The sequence below is a fragment of the Pieris brassicae genome, chromosome 3, assembly GCF_905147105.1.
Source record: "Pieris brassicae chromosome 3, ilPieBrab1.1, whole genome shotgun sequence".
Taxonomy (NCBI): Eukaryota; Metazoa; Arthropoda; class Insecta; order Lepidoptera; family Pieridae; genus Pieris; species Pieris brassicae.
Genome location: NC_059667.1, coordinates 11,185,214 through 11,207,097, shown reverse-complemented (window position 1 = coordinate 11,207,097; position 21,884 = coordinate 11,185,214). Strand labels below are relative to the sequence as shown.

Sequence of the window (21,884 nt, the reverse complement as noted above, 5' to 3'; positions counted from 1 at the left end):
TTTGGAACACAAAAGACTGATCTCTTACCAAAACTGGCAAATATTACCAATTATGTTAAACAATACATAGAAATAATTATTATAATAAATAATTTGTTTCTTTTATATTGCATTTTATTTAATGTAGCTACAGCCATGAGATTAAATAAAGTAGTGTATGCAACTGCATATAATTAGGTATTAAAACATGTCTTGTATAATCTTATTTTGAGAAAAACTATACACGTGTTTTAATACCCTCAATTATTATTACAGTTGCATAAACTACTATTTTATTAATTATTTCATTCATTTTTTTTTAAATTAATTTACACAGATTTGGCAATTTTGCATTGATATATGCAATCCTCATTATTGGCTTATAATATCAAATATTTTTTTTGATGTAATGATTATAAGGCAAAGACTAGTGGTTTGATCATAAGTATTTTTTTATAGCATTGGGCAAACAGGTAGGGTACTCACCTAATGTTAAGTGATACCCGCCGGCCATAGACACACTGCCAGAATGCTCGGAAATGTGTTGTCTGCATTTCAAGAATTAGTACATTGTTTCTTGAAGGGTGTTGAATTGGTTCAAAAATACATGTTTTTATTATAGAAACTCCATCTATTTTGTTAATTTATTTCATATTAGTGTATAGATGTTAATAGTTTAGCAAATTTCAACAATTGATTGTTTCACACTCATTCATAATAATGAAATATTAACTTAATGTGAAGGTACTTCAAAAAATATTCTTTCAAATTCAATCTTTTAATCTCAAAATATTACTTATTCAAGTAGGTAACTTACTTACTTACGAATGTAAGAAAAATTATTATGAGTCTTAATTTACTTCTTAATTAATCTTTTTAATTTTTGATGTTTAAAGACATTGTTAAAAAAAACAGCAAGTAGTGTTTAAACAGTTTACTTACAAAGTATACAAAACAATAGCACACTGTATTGCAATCTTGCATTTCGGAAGCTATTTCATATGTTTACCAAAATATATTTAGAAGTAATATTTGCTATCCTAGGAGTAACTTAAAAAGTATAGTTAGTATATTTAGAATAATAAGTGGAACTGAAACAAAGGAGATATTATTGATTAAAATAACCATGAAACATAATATTGTGATTAAATCTAGAACACAATAACCTAGAATATCATATATCAATGAAGTCAACACATATACTAGTAATTATGATTGACCTCAAAACTATAATTAACTCTATATGACAGAACAGCCTTATAAAACATTTTCTGTAAAATAAACATTACTGACCTTTTTATTTAGTACTTTTTAATAAAAGGTTTAAAATTTACTGGTGCTCTTGGAAATTAGGACAAGTTTAATAATTAACACATTTATTTTAGAGTAATTTTTTGGTTAGTAAGAACAAAAAAGTTTTAGGTAATTATAAGAACCAATGTAATTATATATTTTAATTCTTACATCATACACACATACATCTTCTATCTACTACTTTGTAACATTATAATTAGTGATATTTCTTCTAACAATGCAACTTTTTACTTCTACAAAAATATTTAAAAAATTGTGTTTTAGTACATGTCAAATAAAAACTTACTTCTTGTAACTGTCCTGATAGAACGTACTAAATTTAATATCTGATATTTTATAGTTGATTGGTCTTCAAAACCTTGTTGTTGTGTGTTTGTTCCCCAGCCCACTGGAAAAGTATAATTGTATATAAACTTAAAATTTAGATTGAATGGTTCGATGGACCTTTTAAAAATTATAAATAATTAATGAACTTACTTTTTTGCATAAATCTTTCTTCGTGAAGGACGCAAACAGCATTTAAACATAGAAGACTTGCTTCGAATAAATTCCATAATGTTATCATTTTGATGGATTAAAACTAAAGGATTATTTATTTTATTACTAGTTTAGGTAAAATCAATATAAAGCCAATAAATAATTAAGAACGAACAAAATATATAAATGCCTTAAATTTTTATTTTTGTATCTAAATACTTCGTAAAGGTAAACTTTATTATGATAATGTGAAATGTTGTAATATTTACACAGGATATACTTGACTGTGACTTGAGATTATAAATGAGTAAAATGAATATTTGACAGTAAACACGTCACTAGACTTTGATGGTTGGAGCTAAAGATAAAAAAAAGTCTCGTATGTGTCCTGAGAAGTTGAGACAAAATCAATGCGACCGACATGACACAGTAACACCAAACGAATTTATACTTCAATTGGTACGTGACAAAGGGTGAATGTTGAATGATGTCGTTACACCGGCATCATTAATGGCATGCATTGTACAGCTTGAGAGGAAGGGCGAAATAAATATTGGTTGGATTTTTAGGGTAGTTTTGGTTTAGGTTGATTGGGTCCTTATTTGGTTAAAATAAAACTTCCTAATAATTCGTTGAGAAGAGGTGAAGATGGAATGTGGAATGTGTTTAATTTTTAAAAACTGTAGATTTATATACAAAAATTATCCTACCTGGCCACTAGTGGTAACATGTGGTACCAAGATGCGAAGGGTGCGTAGACAATAAAATCGAGGCGCGGCAAAAAGTTGTCCTAACGGTAACGCAATTAACTGTTCTTTTCAGAACAAATTATTGTTTCATGACGACACGTACTAATCACCTACAGGATTCCCCCTCTAGCGAAGCGTACCGGCAGGCGTATAACGCGGCCTCGGCGAGTTGTTCTTGTAGGTATTGAGGTGTTTCCAGTGTCTTGTTGTTTCAGGTTGTTGTCATTTTGATGTTTCAGGCTATTTGATGGTTCATGTAGTTCGCTCGCACTTGATGTGTTTTGCTTGTTGCAGGTACTCGTTGTTGTATCAGTAGGCACATCTTGCTCGGCGATAGTGTAGGCAGGTTTGAGTCTGTCGATAGAGATATTCATTTCACGGTTAGGTAACTGCAGCGTGAATATCTTGCTGTCTCGTTTCAGCACGCGATAGGGTCCGTCGTAAGGTGCTTGTAATGGCTTCTTTACGGCGTCTATGCGTACGAATACGTATTCACATGATTGCAGGTCGCGGTGAACGAATATGGGTTTTGTGTTGCTGTGTGGTTGACTCGGCATTGGTTGCACTGTAGACTGAGTGCTTTAATGGTATCGCTATCGCGCTCTTGAGCTTCTGCAAGTAGATTGTAGTCGATCGGCGATGGACAGGTGATTGCTTCGACACGTGATAATGCATCTGCGGCTGCATTTTGAGATCCACTGACGTGTCGTATATCAGTGGTAAATTCGCTGATATAAAGTAGCTGTCGGGTGCGTCTCGGTGATTCGCTGTTTGTATTTGTTTTTGTGTAAGCGAAAGTTAGCGGCTTGTGGTCGGTGAATATTATTATTTCTCGTCCCTCGAACATTTTGCGGAAATGTTTAACAGCCATGTAGATAGCGAGTAGCTCTCGATCGTAGGTACTGTAGCGAGTCTGTGCGTCGGTGAATTTCTTCGAGAAATAGCCGAGTGGTTGCCATGAGTTGTTGATAAATTGGTTGAGTGCGGCACCAGCTGTTTTGTCGCTAGCGTCGCTGAATATAGCAAGTGTCGCCTGGTGAGACGGATGAGCAAGTAAAGCGGCGTTTTTTATGCTCTCTTTACATGCTTCATAAGCTTGCGTTGATTCAGTGGTCCAGTCGATCTTAGTTTTGTCACGCTTCTTGACGTTGTGCAGGTAGGTATTTAACGGCGATTGTATGGTGGCGGCATCTTTGATATTTTCACGGTAAAAGTTTATCATACCGAGAAAACGTCGTAGTTCTTCTACGGTTTGTGGTTTTGGAAAGTCTGTAATAGCTTGTACCTTCTCTTGGGGTGGCTGTATTCCTTCCGCTGTGACTTGGTGACCGAGGAATTTCACAGTTGGCTGGCCGAAAACACATTTTGATGGGTTGATGGTGATGCCGTATTCTTCTAGTCGCTGTAATACGATGCGTAGATGTTTTCGGTGCTCTTCCTCGTCGATTGATGCTATGAGTAGATCATCAACGAAAGGGAATACGAAGTCGAGTTCGCGCAGTACTTCGTGAATAAAGCGTTGGAAAGTCTGTCCGGCGTTCTTTAGACCAGGACACATGCGCGGAAACTCGAAAAGACCAAAAGGTGTGATGATGGCGGTTTTCTCCACATCTTGCTCGCTGACTGGCAGTTGTTGGTACGCGCGATTGAGGTCGAGTGTGGAGAAAATTTTCTTCCCTGCGAGTTGGTATGTGAAGTCACGTATACGTGGTATGGGATACCGATCGGGCTTGGTTATGGCGTTGCCATTCTTCTTTGGCACGACGTGAAGAGGTGATGCCCAAGGGCTTTTGCTTGGTCTGCATAACCCTTGATCGATCATGTTTTGGAATTCCTTCCTGACCATTTCGTAACGATGCGGTGCAATGGGGCGTGGCTTGCAGTGAAGGGGCGGTCCATTTGTTTCAATGAAGTGTTCAACGGAATGTTTGGGACTAAGCTTCATTGAAGTGATTCTGGTTGTGCCTGGGAAATCTTCTAGTATGCTGTGGTAATTTTGCTCAATGTCAATACTACGAACTGTAGGTATGTCTGCAGTACTGAGTTGAGCGTTTGTTACCAGTTTTGTTTTCCCGTCGATCAGTCTTCTGTTTTTTACGTCGACAATGAGGTGGTGGTGCTGCAAGAAATCTGCTCCCAGGATTGCCTTAGACACATCTGCTACGACGAATTTCCATGTGTAAGGTCTTCGGAGGTTAAGATCGAGTTGGAGTGATTTCTCTCCGTATGTTGGAATGACCGTGTTGTTGGCGGCGTAGAGTTTTTAGGGTAGTTTTGTTTATGTTGATTGGTCCTTATTTGGTTAAAATAAATTTCCTAATAATTCGTTGAGAAGAGGTGAAGATGGAATGTGGAATGTGTTTAATTTTTAAAAACTGTAGATTTATATACAAAAATTATCCTACCTGGCCACTAGTGGTAAACATGTGGTACCAAGATGCGAAGGGTGCGTAGACAATAAAATCGAGGCGCGGCAAAAAGTTGTCCTAACGGTAACGCAATTAACTGTTCTTTTCAGAACAAATTATTGTTTCATGACGACACGTACTAATCACCTACAAGTTGAAATGGCAGTGGTTTTTCACGTGAGCCTTTTGTCTTTGGTAGCACGGAGATATTGGCTCCTGTGTCGACCAAAAAGGTAAGTTTCGTTACCCTGTCGGTAACGAAAAGGCGGTGTGATGATTCGGTAACGCCGGTTCCCGCCGCGGCCAGCGTTACTTTTAGTTTTCCGACTGGTTTATGGGCTTGAAACATGGGCATGGTGGTGCGCATTTCTTCGCGTCCATACCATAGCGATGATGGTAATAGCAGTACGGCATTGGAGATTTTTTCCGGCTTCGATCTTCCATCTGTGACTCTCGTCGGTTTTCGTTGCGCTTTGTTGATGCGTTCCGCGAGCGTGATTGTGAATGTGAATGGTGGCGAGAACGACTGTTGCGGTAGTTGTCGCGAGGTTGTGCTCGTAGCTCAGCGACTTCCAAAAATAACGTTCTTATTTCACCGATGAGGGTGTCGATGGTTGGTTGTTGTTCTGGAGTTGGTGGCGATGCTACAGGTGTGAAAGGCGTCGCGACGGCAGCGATGTATTGCGACGGCGTGTGGACTTCCATCATCTTGTCCGCGAGCAAGGTCAGGTCGTCAAGCGTCGTTTTGATTTTAAACGCTTCGCTGACGGCTAGCACGGAACGAATGTGTGGCGGCAGATGCTCGAGCCACATCATTTTGATGGTGCTCTCGGGAAATTTGTCCTGGTTAAGCTGCTTCATTTGCCTCATCAGCTGGCTGGGTTTCTGGTCTCCAAGTTCAACTTGCGACAGTAGCTTCTTCGTTTGTGCGCTGTTAGATTCTTCGTATAGCGATATTAAACGGTCTTTAATGGTGTTGTAGTAATCTGCTTCCGGCGGCGAGCAAATGAGATCAGCGATGTTTTGGATATCTTGCTTTTCAAGCTGTGCGATGACCATCTGGGCGAGCTGGGCCTGGCTTCGTTTTAGATCGGCGGTTGCTGCTTCGAAACTGCAGAACCAGAGGAGCGGCTGGTCGCGCCAGAATGGTGGCACACGGAGCGACAGTGAGATACCGGAGACTTCTTGGCTCGACGGATGTGATGAAACTTGACGCTCTGCACCGGAATTTTCTGTGTTCGTCATCTTCAATTTTTTTGGTGTTCTTCTCGGGGTCACCACTTTAGGGTAGTTTTGGTTTAGGTTGATTGGGTCCTTATTTGGTTAAAATAAAACTTCCTAATAATTCGTTGAGAAGAGGTGAAGATGGAATGTGGAATGTGTTTTATTTTTAAAAACTGTAGATTTATATACAAAAATTATCCTACCTGGCCACTAGTGGTAACATGTGGTACCAAGATGCGAAGGGTGCGTAGACAATAAAATCGAGGCGCGGCAAAAAGTTGTCCTAACGGTAACGCAATTAACTGTTCTTTTCAGAACAAATTATTGTTTCATGACGACACGTACTAATCACCTACAGATTCATGACGGTTATGGAATATAAGTAGGCTGCCTCATTCCGTGCGCAGCTTATGTTACCCCCTCCTGGCGCCAAAGCTGGATCCGCCCTTCCGGTGGCGATAGATGACTATAGATGTATGTAATCTAGACGAGGCTTGACACAAGATCACTTTTCGTCAGAGGTAGCCAACAAATGCCAAACGAATTTGTAAGGGATGACATTAGCTCACGTGTGATCGTAATGTAATTTTGCTGATCGTCCTAAATCGACATAACTATTTACTGTAAGGTTTGGTGACGGTATTGATAATATGTCGACATCGTTTTTGTCTTTATGCATTTTAAGTCGCATAATTTCTCGGGAAGACCGTAGGCTGGAAGCTTCGAGAGCAGTGCTTTGTGGCACACCCGATCGAAGGCTTTCGCTATGTCCAAACTAAAGGCTAGCGTCTCCCCCTTGGACTCAATTGCCTCTGCCCATCTATATGTAAGGTATACTAGAAGATCACCAGCCGAACGACCACGACGAAAGCCGTACTGATAATCGCTAATCAGCTGGTGGCCCTCTAGATACCTCAAGAGCTGGCCATTAATAATGGTTTCCATTATTTTGGAGAACAAGGAGGTTATAGCTATTGGGCGATAGTTGGACGGATCAGAGCGATCGCCTTTTTTACGGATCGGATGTATCGAAGCGGTCTTCCAGCACTTCGGGACAGTGCCGATCGAGTACAGGTACCGCAAAAGGCGCGTCAGGACCGGAGCCAACTCAGGAGCAGAAGTACGCAGCACAATTGGAGGGATACCATCCGGCCCGCTCAACTTATGAATATCCAAGGAAGATAGTGCTTTGCGAACAGCACGTTGCCGGAATGTGATTTCCGGCATTGAATAATCACACCGCGAAATCGTCGGTGATCATCCCCCTCGGTCATCCAAAGTCGAGTTGGACGCGAAGAGACAGCCCAAGAGTTTGGCCTTCTCCTTCGCAGTGTGGGCGAGCGAGTCATCCTCCCTGTGCAGCGGTGGAATGGATGGCTGAGAAAAATTCCCTTGTACAGCTTTCGCGAGAGACCAGAAGGCTCGAGTCCCCGAAGGGAGTTGGGCCAATCTCACGCCAAATCTGGCGATGTGCTCTGACTTTGCCTTAGCGATTTCCCTTTTGAAGGACCTGGAGGCTGAATTATATGTTTTTTTATGTTCGCTGGTATTGGCATCACGAGATATCGCCTATGCATTAAATCATTCTCGCTTTTGACGCGATGCCGCCTTGCAAGAACGCTTAAACCAGGACTGTGACTTGCCACCGATCGGCACCGCAGAGAATGGAATAAAGAGTTCCATGCCCTGCAGAACCACTTCGGTGACAGAGGCAGCGACGGAATCTGGAGCTTCCGACGAAAAGCACATAGGCCCCTAAGGGTAGGACGCAAAGAAAGACCGCATCCCATCCCAATCTGCTGACCGATAGTGCCAAATACGGCGACAACCCGAAAAACGGGGCCGAGGAGGGCGCCTAGTAGGCACAGTACTCCGGACCACACAATGATCCGATGAACCCAATGGCGGGTCAACAGAGACTTGATAGGTCTCCGGATGTGATGTGAAGGTCCAACAAAGAGGGTTTATGACCATCCACATCTGGTGTTCGCGTAATCGCAGGGACCATTTGTGACAGGTCGTAAGCTAAAGCAAAGTCGTGAAAGGATCTTCCCGCGTGATCGGTGGTTTCGGTGGAGCCAATCGGCATGGTGAGCGTTAAAATCACCAAGTATCACGATTTCAGCGGTAGGAACCCCTTCGAGCAGGGAATCTGTAGCCATTTGGATGTGCTCAATGAGTCGGTCAGTTTCGGTATTTCCGCTATGGGACTTATGCAGGCATGCGTAGAATCTCGGATGGTCATCGCAGTCTACACGCAGCCAGAGGCTAGATAGGTCCCTTCCTTCAAGCGTCCCGAGGCGACAAGAACAGATATCCCCTCTGACGTACACGCAAACTCCCGCCCGCGGCACAAATGAATGTTCCAATTTGTACCCCGGGTAGGAGAGGTAGGACGTATCAGCCGTGGGGATATCTGAGTCTCAGTAAGGAAGAATAAGGCCGGCTTCGCAGCTTCGAGGTGAAAGTGAACCACGTTAAAATTAAAATTGAGCCCCCTAACATTGGTAAAGTCCACTGAGAGCGTGGAATGCCTTCAGTAAATTCTTCCGTTTGCCCCGAGATCGAAACCTAAGTTTTTTGCGCAGTTTTTGCCCACCCCAGAATACGAAGGGCAGCCTGTGCATCCACCACGGAATACTGATTGTTCCGATGATGGACGCTCAGAGGGGGATTATCCACAGCGGGAACGTGTGGGGTAATCTCTGTGTGTGTGTGCATCTTCACCAGTGGGCGATGGGGTCGTCACGTCCCGACGCCGGAGGTTAAGTAACTAAAAAAACTAAGTAAAAAAATCCATCAATAAACCGTGTAATTTAGCCGGTTGACGGTCCTCGGGCGTTTCATACTTATAAAGAATTGTCATAAATTTATGATTTCTGTTTGACACTCTGTGGTTCTGCTCATTAACCTCTGGCAATACCGCAAAAGTTGTGAGAATTGTAGAAATTCCTTTTTTGTTATTCAACATATTAACTTGATTGTAATGTCGATATGTTTATTGGACTTTCTAATTATTCTTTCATATTCTTCTGTTATATTGTTATGATTACGATACTTCACAACATTTTTGTCCTTAAAATTGTTTGTTGTTTGTTAAATTTTTATAGTTATCATAAAATAAGGTTTTGTGGTTCATAATGAATGTATGGTTAGGTTATGGTAAGGTTCATCATGCAGATACCTACCTCAATTTTTATGGACAAAATGTTACCTCATTGTAATATTTTTTTTGAGATAAATAAGCTACAAGCAGCCTATGCTCTAAGGACTGTAACCCTAGACGCTGTTTCAGAGCCCTTTGCATAGATGTAGTGTGGCCCTATCCACTAAAAACAGCTCGTCCCTCCTAATAGGCTAAGATTTCGCCAAAGGTATTAACTTAGCTAAGTAGCTAACTAACTAAGCAACTTGGCCGTGTGTCCGAGATAAGTACCTACGCTCTGGCAGATTTTAGCGCATTTCTCTATACCGTCAGCCGTCTCATGGAAATTACAATAGAAAGTAATGTCAGCTTACTCAGCCTTAAAACTTCAAATAACTGAGTTTTGAGCTTTATATGCTTGTTTAACTAAATAATAAAAACATATATTTAACCATAGTGACATTCACTGTTTTCACTACGTATACTTTTTAGTAAATAATGCAGTAAAGCTATTTCAAGGGACAAAGTACGTGAAAAAATACGTGGTCGGAGATAAATTTAATAATAATACCTTAACTTTATTTGCATGTAATAAGTATTAATCGAGCTAATATCGTATTTATTTTGTTGTAAATTAAATAGGATATTAGAAAATTGAAATAACTATCTATAACTACCGAGCTATATATATATTTTTTATTATTATATTTTATTTTCATAAGTGTTTCTCTTTCTATGTCAATTTAATAATAGCATAGAATATTTAGAAAACAGTGTGAAATAACCCAAATGTTTCAATTAATTATTTAAGAAGAAGATATGCCATTTTAAAAACATAGTATTTATAAAAGTTTTAAAGAACCTGGCCTAACTGGCGGCTGTAGTTCTAAATTTAAAGAATTTGAAAAGGAAGCCATAATTATACAATTATACAACGGCATTTTGAATCTCTACTAAGGCTCGGCTAAAGTGCTCTAGGTGGTGTACTCAATAACTATGTCAGCTTATACCCGGCACCCATGTGAATAGCAAACTTTATTTATATTTAGGCTGTGATCGGGAATGAAACTCGAATACCTTAAACGTCACAGTCTCTTCTCGAAACAGCTTACCCAAAACCAACCAGCAATACAAACCATATAATAAATCAAGAATATCTAATATGATTACAAAATAGAAATAATTGCTCTTGATCCTTGACCTTAATTCTTTACACGGCTTTATAAAACATTACTATATTTATGTCTTATACCTTACAATTAATTACATTTTTATCTCTTTGAGCCCGAGGTCAAGTGCCATAATAATCACTCTTAGTAATTATTTACGTCCTGTATGCAAAACAGAAGTTTAGTACTGCTAAGATTAACACTGCACAAATGTACAATTTTTGTAATAGATATCTAGTTAGTATTAGATCCTAACTTAGTTATCCAGATTTATGGAAAGCTATAAATTATACGTCTCCTACGTTAAATTGACTGCTGGAAAAGCCAACACTGGAGAAGAGCACGTGGCAGAAGACGTTGGAAATTATTAGAGGAGGCCTATGGCAGAAGGTAAGCTGGACTACGCTACATTTTCTAAAAAAAAATTTAAGAATATCATTACGTATTTGTATAGAAATAATGTAGAAATTGTTACTTATGTTTAATTTGTCACCACATTAAAGTAAAAAGCGCGTCAGAATAATTGACAAAATCAATCAACGCTTAAAAATCTGAAAGTGCCAGTGACACCTGCATATTCATCGTTAAACTGAACACCGGGTCTGAGTGCTTCGTTAGTACCAACATCGTCCATTGCACGCAAATACTCCATGTTCTCCTTCGAAGACAGAACCTCCACCCATTTATCTGAAACAAGTTTATTTAAAGTCACTGCGCAATCATGTTTTATGCTTTAACGTTAATCTGTAAGTCCCGGTAATAAAGTACAGAGTAAGTAAATACGTCAGTCAAATTAAGCAAACATGCCACCATACCATGTACATCCTGCATCGAGGCCGCCGTCCCGCCCAGTTCCACGGGCAAATAGTCCTTCCCGATTAAATTTGCCAAGCCGTCGCAAGTAGCGTGGTGGTGTAGGCGCTGAATTATCTTCGGCTTCAATATTTGTTTTAATATTGTGATTAACATATCTATAAGGTGTTTTGAGTTGGTAATGAAATGCAGCCCTTTAAATCGGATTCCGTAACATTCCTGAAACCAGTTAATTAATGGAATAATTACACCAGTAACTGTTAGCTTAAATACTGATATCAGTATTAAGTTAGCGATATTGTCACGTTAAAATTATTAAAGCTATTGATGCTGCGCGTGGTGAGCTTGCTCGCAAATTATTCATCGTTGTCTGTAATTCTCATTGCGTTTATTATGCTAATTATTATTTGATCAAAAATCTCATTCTCATCATTTCTGTTCACTGTGATGCTGTCTAATCAGGGGACGAATGTTGGAGAATCCTTTACGTCGGTTCACGATATAACTATAGAGGACAACAATTGGCCGGCTTTGGGCCAATTTTTGACTAATTATTGAGCTTATCAAAGAAGTATGGTATAGTTGTGTTATTGACTCTCTAATTTACACAAAGGGTTTACTTAATAGTTTATACTGATAGTAGGTAATAAGAAAATAAGCTTGTTAATTTCTAAGTACTTTTTATACCACAGGATGTTAAATGTGCAAAATGTCCTGAGGACACGTTACCCAATTATTAAGAGCCTGTTATAAAACTTACTATTAATATTGTTAGTGCTTGTTTCATCTCAATGGGGTTACAGGCAGCCAAGAATGCCGTCATATCGGTCTGTCTTAGATCCACGATGTAATGATAGCTGACATAGTAATCGTGCGTTTTCATGTACTCCCCAATCTGAAATTAACATAGTATATACCTATGTATAAACTGGCGTTGTTAAGTATCTATATGACATATTTATTTATTCTAGAAATATAGTGTCGAAAAGATTGTTTTTAAAATTTTGTGAACATTTTGATCAATAAATTAAAATGGCATAAAATAATATCAAAAGACAAAGAAGTAATACTTACACATATTGCATATCTATAATAATTGAATAATTGTGATGAATGTAAAATGTTTCCATTCACTTGAGCGACAAATACTCTGTGGTTATTTTCATTTACTTCCGGCAGTACGCCGAAATGTCTAAAATAATGTTATAATTATAAACCATTGTATTCATATAAATTATATACATATTTTAGTATTATACGTATATTGGTGCTCCAAACGGCAACATAAAATATAAGTAAATAATCTATGGCGGAAGAAAAGTCTCACCCAACCACGAATAAAATAAACATAGACAGCTAATATTTTATCGGAAATACCAGTACAACTAACGTTACTATCACATGCAATAGACCAGATTTAATCAACATTGATAAAATAAATAACAACACCAATTTTTTCTAATAGATATTACAGTTCGAAACAACTATAACATAGGACCTAAAAAATAGAAAAACTTAGCAAATATCATCCACTTAAAATAGAACTTACTCGTTTAAGGAATACCCAATTGAGTATCATACCGATAGTTATGGACGCTAAAGGAAAAGTATTACGAAATTAATTGAACAATTACTTAAATGCATCTATAGATATCACCATTCATAAACAGGCTGTCATTAACACCAACCATAACCAATAAAGTGTTTGGAAATTCAGTATTCCTACATAGCACTACACCATAGGACACGACTAATGCCTAGATTAAGTGATTAAGGGTCTTGAGACGGGACACTGACGATACACCGGCTGTACGTTGCGCAGGTTTTAATCAACCTTCAAATATCCATATATATTATAAAACTAAAATTATATAACATTTAATAGCATCCTCACTCCGGTTTTATATAATAGATTTAAGAAACAAAACACGAGAATGCTTACCCGATTGAAAATATATCTGCAAACTCTTTTCTGATATCACGAACTCCAAAAAATTGTGGCCATAATGACTTCAATGTACACACTCTATCTATCTGTTTCTTTGCTCGTTCAATGGATCCTTTTCCCGAGATAATGGCTGTTTCTAGAAAATGCTCATCTATAACAAATTAAAACTGACCTAAGATGAGTTATGTCTCAAAATAGTTATGCATATCTAAATTGCCTAATTTCTATGCTAACGTTGACAATTTTTTTGTTGTTGTCTATCTATAGTTTTAAAGGCTAACTAACGACCTTTATCCTATAAAATGTTACACTTTTATTCGTTATACTTATATGTAGATATTCGGTACATTAGGTAAACGTAAATACATAACTTAAATAAAAACGAAACTGAATTTGAAAAATATGTAACTGTTTTAAATTATACAAAATATTAAAGATCTATTTACCAAAGTCCTTCTTTTTAAAATAAGGTTGTTGCTGTACCCACTCCTTAAGGATCTTGACAGCCGACTTCATCTCTCCTGGTTTACCCAGGTTGATCTCGTCACGGATGACTTTCAGAGTGTCTGCCTTAACTTTTAGAAGTTTATCTTGAGGAATAAATTCCATTCTTATTTTTAGTAGTAAATAAGTTATACGTGGTATTCCATGCGTTCTCTATTACTGAATGTATAATGTCTTAGAATAAGTAATTTACAAGTAATTGAGGACTAAATCATCTAGATAATTCTCATTTATAAGAATTTTCAACGTTAGAACAATAAAAAAATAGAAAACTATTAAAGTGTTTAGAGCTCTTGAATAAATTTTTTAGGTACGAGTTTATGTATCAGGTTACATGTCCAATATGTCCACCATGTCTGGAATTGGACCGTTGCCCGCATTTGGTCAAAAATACCTTACTTGGAATGGCCCACTGAGAAGAAAAAAAGAGGACGCTCACTAGAAACCTGGAAATATAGAATAAAAGGGGTAGCGGGGAAGGTTTGAAAAAAGACAAGAGACAAGTTGGAGGTAGCCCTCATTTTGACGGAGATCGTGTACTCGTGTGTAATGTTAACCATAATGACATTAAATAAATGTAATCTTGACTATGTAGTACTCGAATACATGCTATTATTTATGTTTTTTTTATTTGTTGTTTTACGAAAGAATTCTGTTAATTAGTGCCGGTGGAAACTTTCGTTTTAACCCTTTTTAAAGACTACAAATACAATTTAAGTTAATATACTTCGATAAATTTAAACATCTATTCAGAGTAATTTAGTTCACTACGACTATAATTAATTGATATTTTAATGTGACGTAGGAAGTAGTGTGAAGTAGGAATTAAGATATAATCCTTATATTTGGTTCACTGGTAGTCGCAGGTACGTATATCTAACGTACAGGTATCGCGTATGAATTCGATTAGGGCGCGGGAAATGACTTTCCTGACAGTTTCCTGACAATTCTTAAAAGGCCGCCAACGCATTTGCGAGCCCTCTGGCATTGAGAGTGTCCATGGGCGGCGGTATCACTTAACATCAAGTGAGCCTCCTGCCTGTTTGCCCCCTATTTTATATTAAAAAATAGTCATAATCATAATGTTTTTCTTTGAATAAGAATCAGCAATAATTTTACGTTAATTTTTTTATAGTTTGCTTACAAGCCCCTACCAGCCAACCGCAATTGTCAACCGCCTGTTTTTAAAGATGATTAAAATGCATTTTGCATAGCGATCTGTACAAAGTTAACTTCATGTTATTAAATATAATCGTGGCATCATTATATTTCATAGCAGAATTAAGTTTGTGTATAAAGTAACATTTGTCTTTTGACAGCTCTATTTTATTCATAATTGAAGTTTAATTATTATGTATTATGCGGGATATTAGCATATATTATGAGGGATTGCCGATCTGCTGTACCTGCTGAGAGTCTTGCCTATTTATATAACCTATGTCTGGATAACTATTAATTCACAGATTGCTGGAAAATCACAAGAGTCGTTGTGAGTCACGTGAAAACTTATTTTCGCTAGTTATATAAAATATCGACAGCAGCATGTAGAATTCGAAGGGAGTCGAAACCTTACTACACTAGATTTACTAGATGTACTAAGTCATGCTAGACACCTTCGTTGTGCAGACGATCTGTAGTGGGATTTGTGCTTCGAAGGTCAGGACGTTTACTAGCAAGGTAATCTCATGCTAGTTGTACCAGCTTTGGTTAGGAGTATGTTAGTAACGTACTCCGTACGTAACTTGTCTGTTTGGGCTCCGTATGAAACATTACTTTCCTAGGGACGGTGGGTAACGATAAATTAGAAACAAGCAGACGTTTACAGTTGGCCTACGACCTGCCAACCTTGACTAAGCCCCCTGGTCCCCTTGCCAAAGACATCTTTATATTATGTTCACAGAGTGAGTTCACATTAGCGTATGGTCTATCTCATGTATTTAATATTATATACTTCATCATATTTGAAACATTATCGTAGTGACTTAGGACAGTAAGTATTTTTTATGAAAAAAATGTTTATTCCAGATGGGGTTACGGGTTACGTCAATGTCTGTGAAATAGCACGGTTTCACTCTCTGGCTCTGTGGCACATTTAATAATTTAATTTAGTCTGTTTTCTTGTTACGAAAACTTGTCTAAAATGGTCTAAAGGTCTAGACGCCATGCCATAAACTCAAAAAAAAAACTTGTCTAAAATATGTAAACATAATTTTAAATAGTTAGTATGGGTTAACCTGGGTTTATTAATATACTCTTTGATTAGTAGTGAATTTAAATGATTAATTGTTATAGCTGATGTATTTTCAATTGGATTTTCTGTTATTATAGTTTAGTAGAGTTGAATTGTGATTAAATATAATATCTTTAAATTATGGCCTCAATGCCACACGACGATAAATCCGAGAAAACATTAAAACGGGATCAAGAGAGCATACAGCATAACTTAAATAAGTTTTTAAAGCCAGACTTCTGTGAAAACCAAGAAGCAAAAATCAGAAACTTATATGCAAAAGACGAAGGGCCCCACTGGCGTAATGTCACCAGTAGTAGTGTGACAAAGTCGTTGATAACAAAAAACTTACCAAAGATCTTTCAGCATTTACCAATATGTACGCAGTCTACGTCTAGGGGGGACATTGAGTTGGAATTGGAACAGCAAATTGTTTCATTTGTCGGTAACATAGACGATGAGGAATATGATAAACTTGTCGAATTTTGCGAGTAAGTCGTAAATTAAAAATAAGTAGTATTATTCCTCAATCAATTAAAGTTATTAATAATTATTTTATTTAGCCCTAAACATTTGGAAACTGGTCATGAATTAAAGATGTCAATGTCACTACCTACTAGCAAGTCTTCCGCTATGAACAGTTGCTATAATCCTCAAGCTTCCAGTTGTCTACATTTCTGCAAGAATTTAATGTTCCGAAAAGAAATTGATAAAAAGAATTGCTATTCCCGAAAGTTAAAATATAGAACAGTATGCCTTATACCACCACCTGAAGATGTAAGTAATTGGTTAGAAAACTGACACTTTCTAAACACTCTAATAATAAAATAAAAACTTAAAGCATTTTTATATAAAATATTCCAATAATATTATTGGAATATAATAATGCAATCCATTGGCTCATATAAATTTGAGTGGTTTTGGAGCCACAGCCATATCTGTGTATTTGGACAAAACAGTCAATCATACATAGTTTTATTTAAAATTAATGCCATTGTTAGAAATAAAAATCTATTATTATTATATATATATTATGTAGTTAACATCATTCTATGAAACATTATAACTGTGTAAGTCTTGGTCTTCTTTTTTCAGGCTGATGAACCTGACAATGAGTTGCTGCAACCAGGGAAAGATCTCATCTACAGAGTTAGAATATATCGGCCATTCCCCTATTCATATTCTGCAAAAACTGTTGGTTTAAACATGAATCTAATCTTTGCATAAAATTTATAATATCTTGTATAGATAGCCTTGAAAAAATTATTTTTGACCCGAGGTATTGCCATTAGCATCCTTATGGCCCCTTATCTATTATTCCAACAAGTTGTAAACACTAAGACTCAAAGGGGCTATACATATTCTGGACAAGCTTATAATATTGAATAAAATAGAGTTAAAATGCCTCTATATAATATGTTTCAGATTTAAAATATGTCTCTTATTGATTTCAGACTGTCCGTCATTCGCTTTTAATGACAGAAATCATGATGCTGGGTCAACAGCCCCTTTGGGCTCTGAGAGATCACATTTACTGTCTCAATGACGTCTCTACAGGCATCGATGTCTCAGAGAACCCAGATGACATACCCTCGACCTCAGCTAAGGTATTGCATTAACTGTGCCTCCATAACAAACCAAATAGAAGCGGACCCGTTGTGTGAGGTTTCCCAAAACCTGTTTTTTCACTCGGCATAATTCTAATACCAAGTACAAAGTCCATGCTCCATTTCTTTGAAACAGAACTGCATTAGTCCAATATTTTTCTTGGTACAGTGCAGGTCCTCTGAAATTGAATATCTTGTATGCATATGTATGAAACATAGCCAAAAGGGCAAAGCAGTGTTAGCGTAGTTGTAAGCGTGGCGCCCTTAACACTAAAGCCAATAGGTAGATCTGTTAATTTTTGTAATTACCACTCGTTAGCATGACATTTCAGAAAAATTTATAATAAATCCGCTTTCAGGAACTATTTCCGTCTAGTTTCATGTTTATCAACAACGTGTTCTACGTGGACGAACGCAAGGGCTGCTCCGACATCACTCTGGAGTTGCGGGAGTGGGCCGCCGCACGGAACATGGGCACCTTTCCCTCTCACTCCATGGACGTGAAGCTGGAAGACATCAAGATCAGGCTCGGACATCCCGATGTATGTTGCCTCATTTGATGCATCGGTTATTTTTGAACTATCATTTCTTAGTTATCATTTACTCACGATTGTGTGACCTCCGTCAGGTCTACGTGCACCTGGGTGACTGTGAACACCCGTTCACTTTCTCGGAGGTGCGGCTGGGGCACTCCCGCGACCCTCTGCGACGCCAGTCTTACCCGTTCGTGAGCCAGGTGGGCCTGAGCCAGGTCATCTACTGCAGCATATGCTCGGAGCACAGCACCAAGTGGGTCGTCAAGGACTGCGACATGGTCCCCTTCGACCCCACGTACTTCTGCGACACTTGCTTCCGCCTCTACCTGTACAAGGACGGGAAGAAGGCGTGTCCCTTCAAGGCTTACGTATACAAAGGGAACGAGATGAGCGTCTTGAAGCCCAGGCATTGATAGTAAGCTTCCTTTCATTCCTTTAGACTTTCCCTACCTCCTCGTAAACCGACCTGCCCTAATTAACTATTTAAGCGACGACGTAGGTGTGGGTACGTCCGTATGCCCACACATCGCGAAGGCCTGTTCCACCTTTGCGCCCCGTTTCGGCGACCCCGGTCCGTCGTAAGACGTCTAGTTGAAATTAAATTTTCCACCAAAAAACTAATAAGCCCGTGTCTCATCAACGTAATGGAAGCCGCTGCCTTCGAGAACGTTGACGCTCGACACTCTGCAGAAAGTGAGCGTACGGGCGAAACTGCACACCGAGGAAGTTCCGTGGGCCTCGTGCATCAAAATTGTATTTTAAGTGGAAATTTAAAATACCTTCCAGCTGTGTACGTTTAGATTTAATAAATAAACTGTGATTACCGATAACTTGTGTTCCACGAATTATTTTTCCTCTCAATTCCGTCAGCGATAGGCCTTCAAAATAATGAATATAATTAAAAATTGATTTGTTACTATTTATTTGAAAAGGTCCGCGTCGCTTCTATTCAAAAGAATGGCAGATCGATTCCTTCGCTCGATACGAGAATTGAACCTTCCGATTTCTAGTACAATATCGAAAGTGTTGCGACGGATTTTAATATATTTATCTCAAATTTTTGCACAAGACGCCTTATTTGGAGATGGGTCAAATACAAGTACTAATAGATTATCATATTATTCTCAACAACGCCATTTCCAATTATTGACTTCCTTTATATTATTTGTAACGATACCATTAAAATTGTTGAGACCCTTAATAGAATTATAAACGAAATCCCTATTTTATTAACAGTGAGGTGACGTTGGAAATAGTCATTGGGAGGGGCCGAGCTGACCAGAACCTATTTGGAGTCGGCCTTGTGGCACACGGAATAAGGCTCGGGTGAGTCGTTTATGTGCGTTTATAGCAATTTAGGTCAAAAGACTCGACGATACAGGTCAAGATTGTGATACGAATCTTCTTGGACTGATGACTTTTTGATGTAGTCTACGATGGGTTTAATTATTTGTTATGTGGGAGGATCCTGGACCATTTACAGACATTTCTTATCCATATTTCCATCTGACCTATCACAGCCGAGAGCGAGAGCGTTCCGTTTTACATTTTCATCACCCAGATTACAACAAATAAAAACATAAACACAAATTTTAAACATTGGCTGGCTTTTTTAATTTCAAATTGTTTATAAAATATTTTAGACAGCGTACATCCGCGGTGTTTGCTTTGTTGTTTCTCGAAGGCGCAATCAAACTTAATAAAAATTGAATAGATGTATTTTTTTCCTTATGCCCTATCTTGCTTTTAACATAAATAGCGTATTTATTTTATGTTTGCTCTATACGCTTGTGAAAATGACATGAGAACATAAGAATGCGCAGTGCTAACTGACAAGAAACTGTCCGCCACTATTTTTAATCGCTTTGTTTGGAGTTGAGCAGAGAATTGTTTGAACTGGAGCAAATCAATCCTAAGGATTAGGATCATTTAACTTATCGTCATATGTATAAAGAGCTTTATTGATTAATAAAATTAACGTTTAACGAGCTTTGAATTTATGTAGTGATAATTCTCTAATTTCGCTTGGGAGTTGTTTGTAAAAACGAATACAATTTCCATACAAGGAGTTATTTATTTTCTGGAGCTTGGTTGGTTTACGCTTAAATTAGTTCCTAGTATTATACTGGTGAAAGTCAACCTTTGTTTTAAAATCGTTTATATTTTTGTGTACATAAAACAACGCTTCAAGAGTATATTGACCAGATAGGGTCACAATATTTAATTTCATAAACTTATTCCCGTACCGACTCTCTTGAGGAAACACAATAAATACCCCGAACAGCCTGCTTCTGCAGCACAAATATGAATTGAGCCCTCTGCAGCAGCACCCCACAGTAGAATACCGTATGACATAACGCTCTGAAAGTAGCTATTATAGATAATTTTAGCCGTGTCCTTATCAGTAAATGTCGGATTTTCTTTACTGCATATGCTGCAGAGCTCAGCCTATTCGAAAGAGTCTCACTGGAGTTCACTATTGATTATTATGCCTAGAAAACAGTTTTGTCATCAAAGTTTAGTTAGTTCCTTAACTTTCAGGTTACCAATATCTCACTTTACGCTGGTAGTTGTAAATCTAATACGTTTTGTTTTATTCTCATTAAGCAGTAAGTTGTTTACATTAAACCAGTTAACTATACGATACATAGAATAGTTTACATTATCCAATAATACGTTTTTCCTATTCACTTTAAATAGAAGTGAAGTGTCATCAGCAGACAATACCATCTCATGAACTCCGTTGACAAAGAATGGGAGGTCGTTTATGTAAATCATAAATAAGAAAGGCCCGAGAATCGAGGCTTAGAGGACGCCGATCGACACCTGCGAACACGGAGAGGTGACTCCATTGACATGCACTCTTTGAATACTCCCTTTAAATATGAATTCATCAGGCTGGAATCATTGCCATCCAACAGGTCTGAAGTTTGACGTATCAGACTCACTACCTTAAACAATGGTGTAATCTTACTTAATTTATTTGGACTGGAAAGACTCCATAGTCGATACATCAGTTAAAAATTACAGACAATTCAGAGCTTATTACATCAATAACGGAATTGAAAATGACTATACCCGAAATATCTTTACGAACTCTTTAAATTGAAAAAGTCGCATAGGGTCCGTCCGCATCCGCGAATATACAACGTAAATACATAATTATGTATGAGTATTCATATATTTCTGTATAGAAAATAATAATAATAGCAAAAATTAATACAGCAAGGTTGCTAAATCGAATCGGGGAATGGTCTCCATGAAAATTAATATAAAGTTATTAGGATTCTTGTTTTATTAATATTGCATCAGTAACGATGTATATGCAACCGACAGAAATAGTGTCAATTGTGGAATTGAGATAACATGAAGCAGGTGGTCTTCCGCGAGGGCGGGCGCTTCCTGCGCTGCACGTGTCTGCACGTGGATAATTGCTTTCCTCATTCGAACCTTTGATTGCGTAAAGTGATATGCGTCCCCTGACGGGGCTTTGACGCGATGCATTCGCGTTACACTGTTATAGAACATAACAAGTTTATTCTCAAAAACCGTCTCGTATTTACTATTCAGTAACTCAAATCATTTTGCCGTGCGCTATCAATACGTGGAACAAGCTGCCGACTAAAGGTATTCCCGAACCAATTCGACTTAGGGTTCTTCAAGAAAAGAATGCACTCATTCGGCCGGCATCGCACTTGCAAGCCTTCTGGCAATGTAAGTGTGTGAATGTAGCGGTATCACTTAAACATCAGCTGAGCCTCCTGCCCGTTTGCTCATGTTG

At 38.0% G+C, this 21,884-nt stretch overlaps 4 protein-coding genes across 6 annotated transcripts in view; 2 read left to right on the top strand and 2 right to left on the bottom strand.

Annotated features, from left to right (window-relative positions):
• Positions 1 to 899: 899 nt before the first annotated feature.
• Positions 900 to 2,038, bottom strand: LOC123707222 (immediate early response 3-interacting protein 1). Its single transcript, XM_045657091.1, has 3 exons — positions 1,771 to 2,038; positions 1,580 to 1,681; positions 900 to 1,070 (listed from the first exon to the last, which is right to left on the bottom strand). Exons 1-3 carry the CDS (start codon positions 1,856 to 1,858, stop codon positions 1,015 to 1,017), a joined length of 246 nt encoding a protein of 81 aa, XP_045513047.1. The 5' UTR covers positions 1,859 to 2,038; the 3' UTR covers positions 900 to 1,014.
• A 7,985-nt stretch (positions 2,039 to 10,023) lies between these two features.
• On the bottom strand, positions 10,024 to 13,878 carry LOC123707191. 2 transcript variants are annotated; one of them, XM_045657044.1, is made up of 7 exons: positions 13,673 to 13,878; positions 13,221 to 13,377; positions 12,353 to 12,470; positions 12,039 to 12,173; positions 11,281 to 11,497; positions 10,979 to 11,152; positions 10,024 to 10,685 (listed from the first exon to the last, which is right to left on the bottom strand). In XM_045657044.1, the coding sequence occupies exons 1-6, from the start codon at positions 13,833 to 13,835 to the stop codon at positions 10,998 to 11,000; spliced, it is 945 nt and encodes a 314-aa protein (XP_045513000.1). In that variant the 5' UTR covers positions 13,836 to 13,878; the 3' UTR covers positions 10,024 to 10,685; positions 10,979 to 10,997. The 2 variants fall into 2 exon arrangements, with proteins under 2 accessions (XP_045513000.1, XP_045512999.1); XM_045657043.1 differs by lacking the exon at positions 10,024 to 10,685 and having other exon boundaries at positions 10,930 to 11,152.
• Positions 13,879 to 15,945: 2,067 nt separating this feature from the next.
• LOC123706724 (snRNA-activating protein complex subunit 3) lies at positions 15,946 to 19,429 on the top strand. 2 transcript variants are annotated; one of them, XM_045656095.1, is made up of 7 exons: positions 15,946 to 16,451; positions 16,524 to 16,737; positions 17,056 to 17,154; positions 17,415 to 17,567; positions 17,927 to 18,109; positions 18,196 to 18,518; positions 19,340 to 19,429. In XM_045656095.1, the coding sequence occupies exons 1-6, from the start codon at positions 16,102 to 16,104 to the stop codon at positions 18,514 to 18,516; spliced, it is 1,320 nt and encodes a 439-aa protein (XP_045512051.1). In that variant the 5' UTR covers positions 15,946 to 16,101; the 3' UTR covers positions 18,517 to 18,518; positions 19,340 to 19,429. The 2 variants fall into 2 exon arrangements, with proteins under 2 accessions (XP_045512051.1, XP_045512050.1); XM_045656094.1 differs by lacking the exon at positions 19,340 to 19,429 and having other exon boundaries at positions 18,196 to 18,948.
• LOC123706723 (fibrillin-2-like) overlaps positions 19,373 to 21,884 on the top strand; it is a 44,728-nt gene continuing 42,216 nt past the window's right edge. The window contains exon 1 of the mRNA XM_045656092.1: positions 19,373 to 19,429. The gene's annotated coding sequence lies outside the window, so the exon portion shown is untranslated. The remainder of the gene's footprint in view (positions 19,430 to 21,884) is intronic.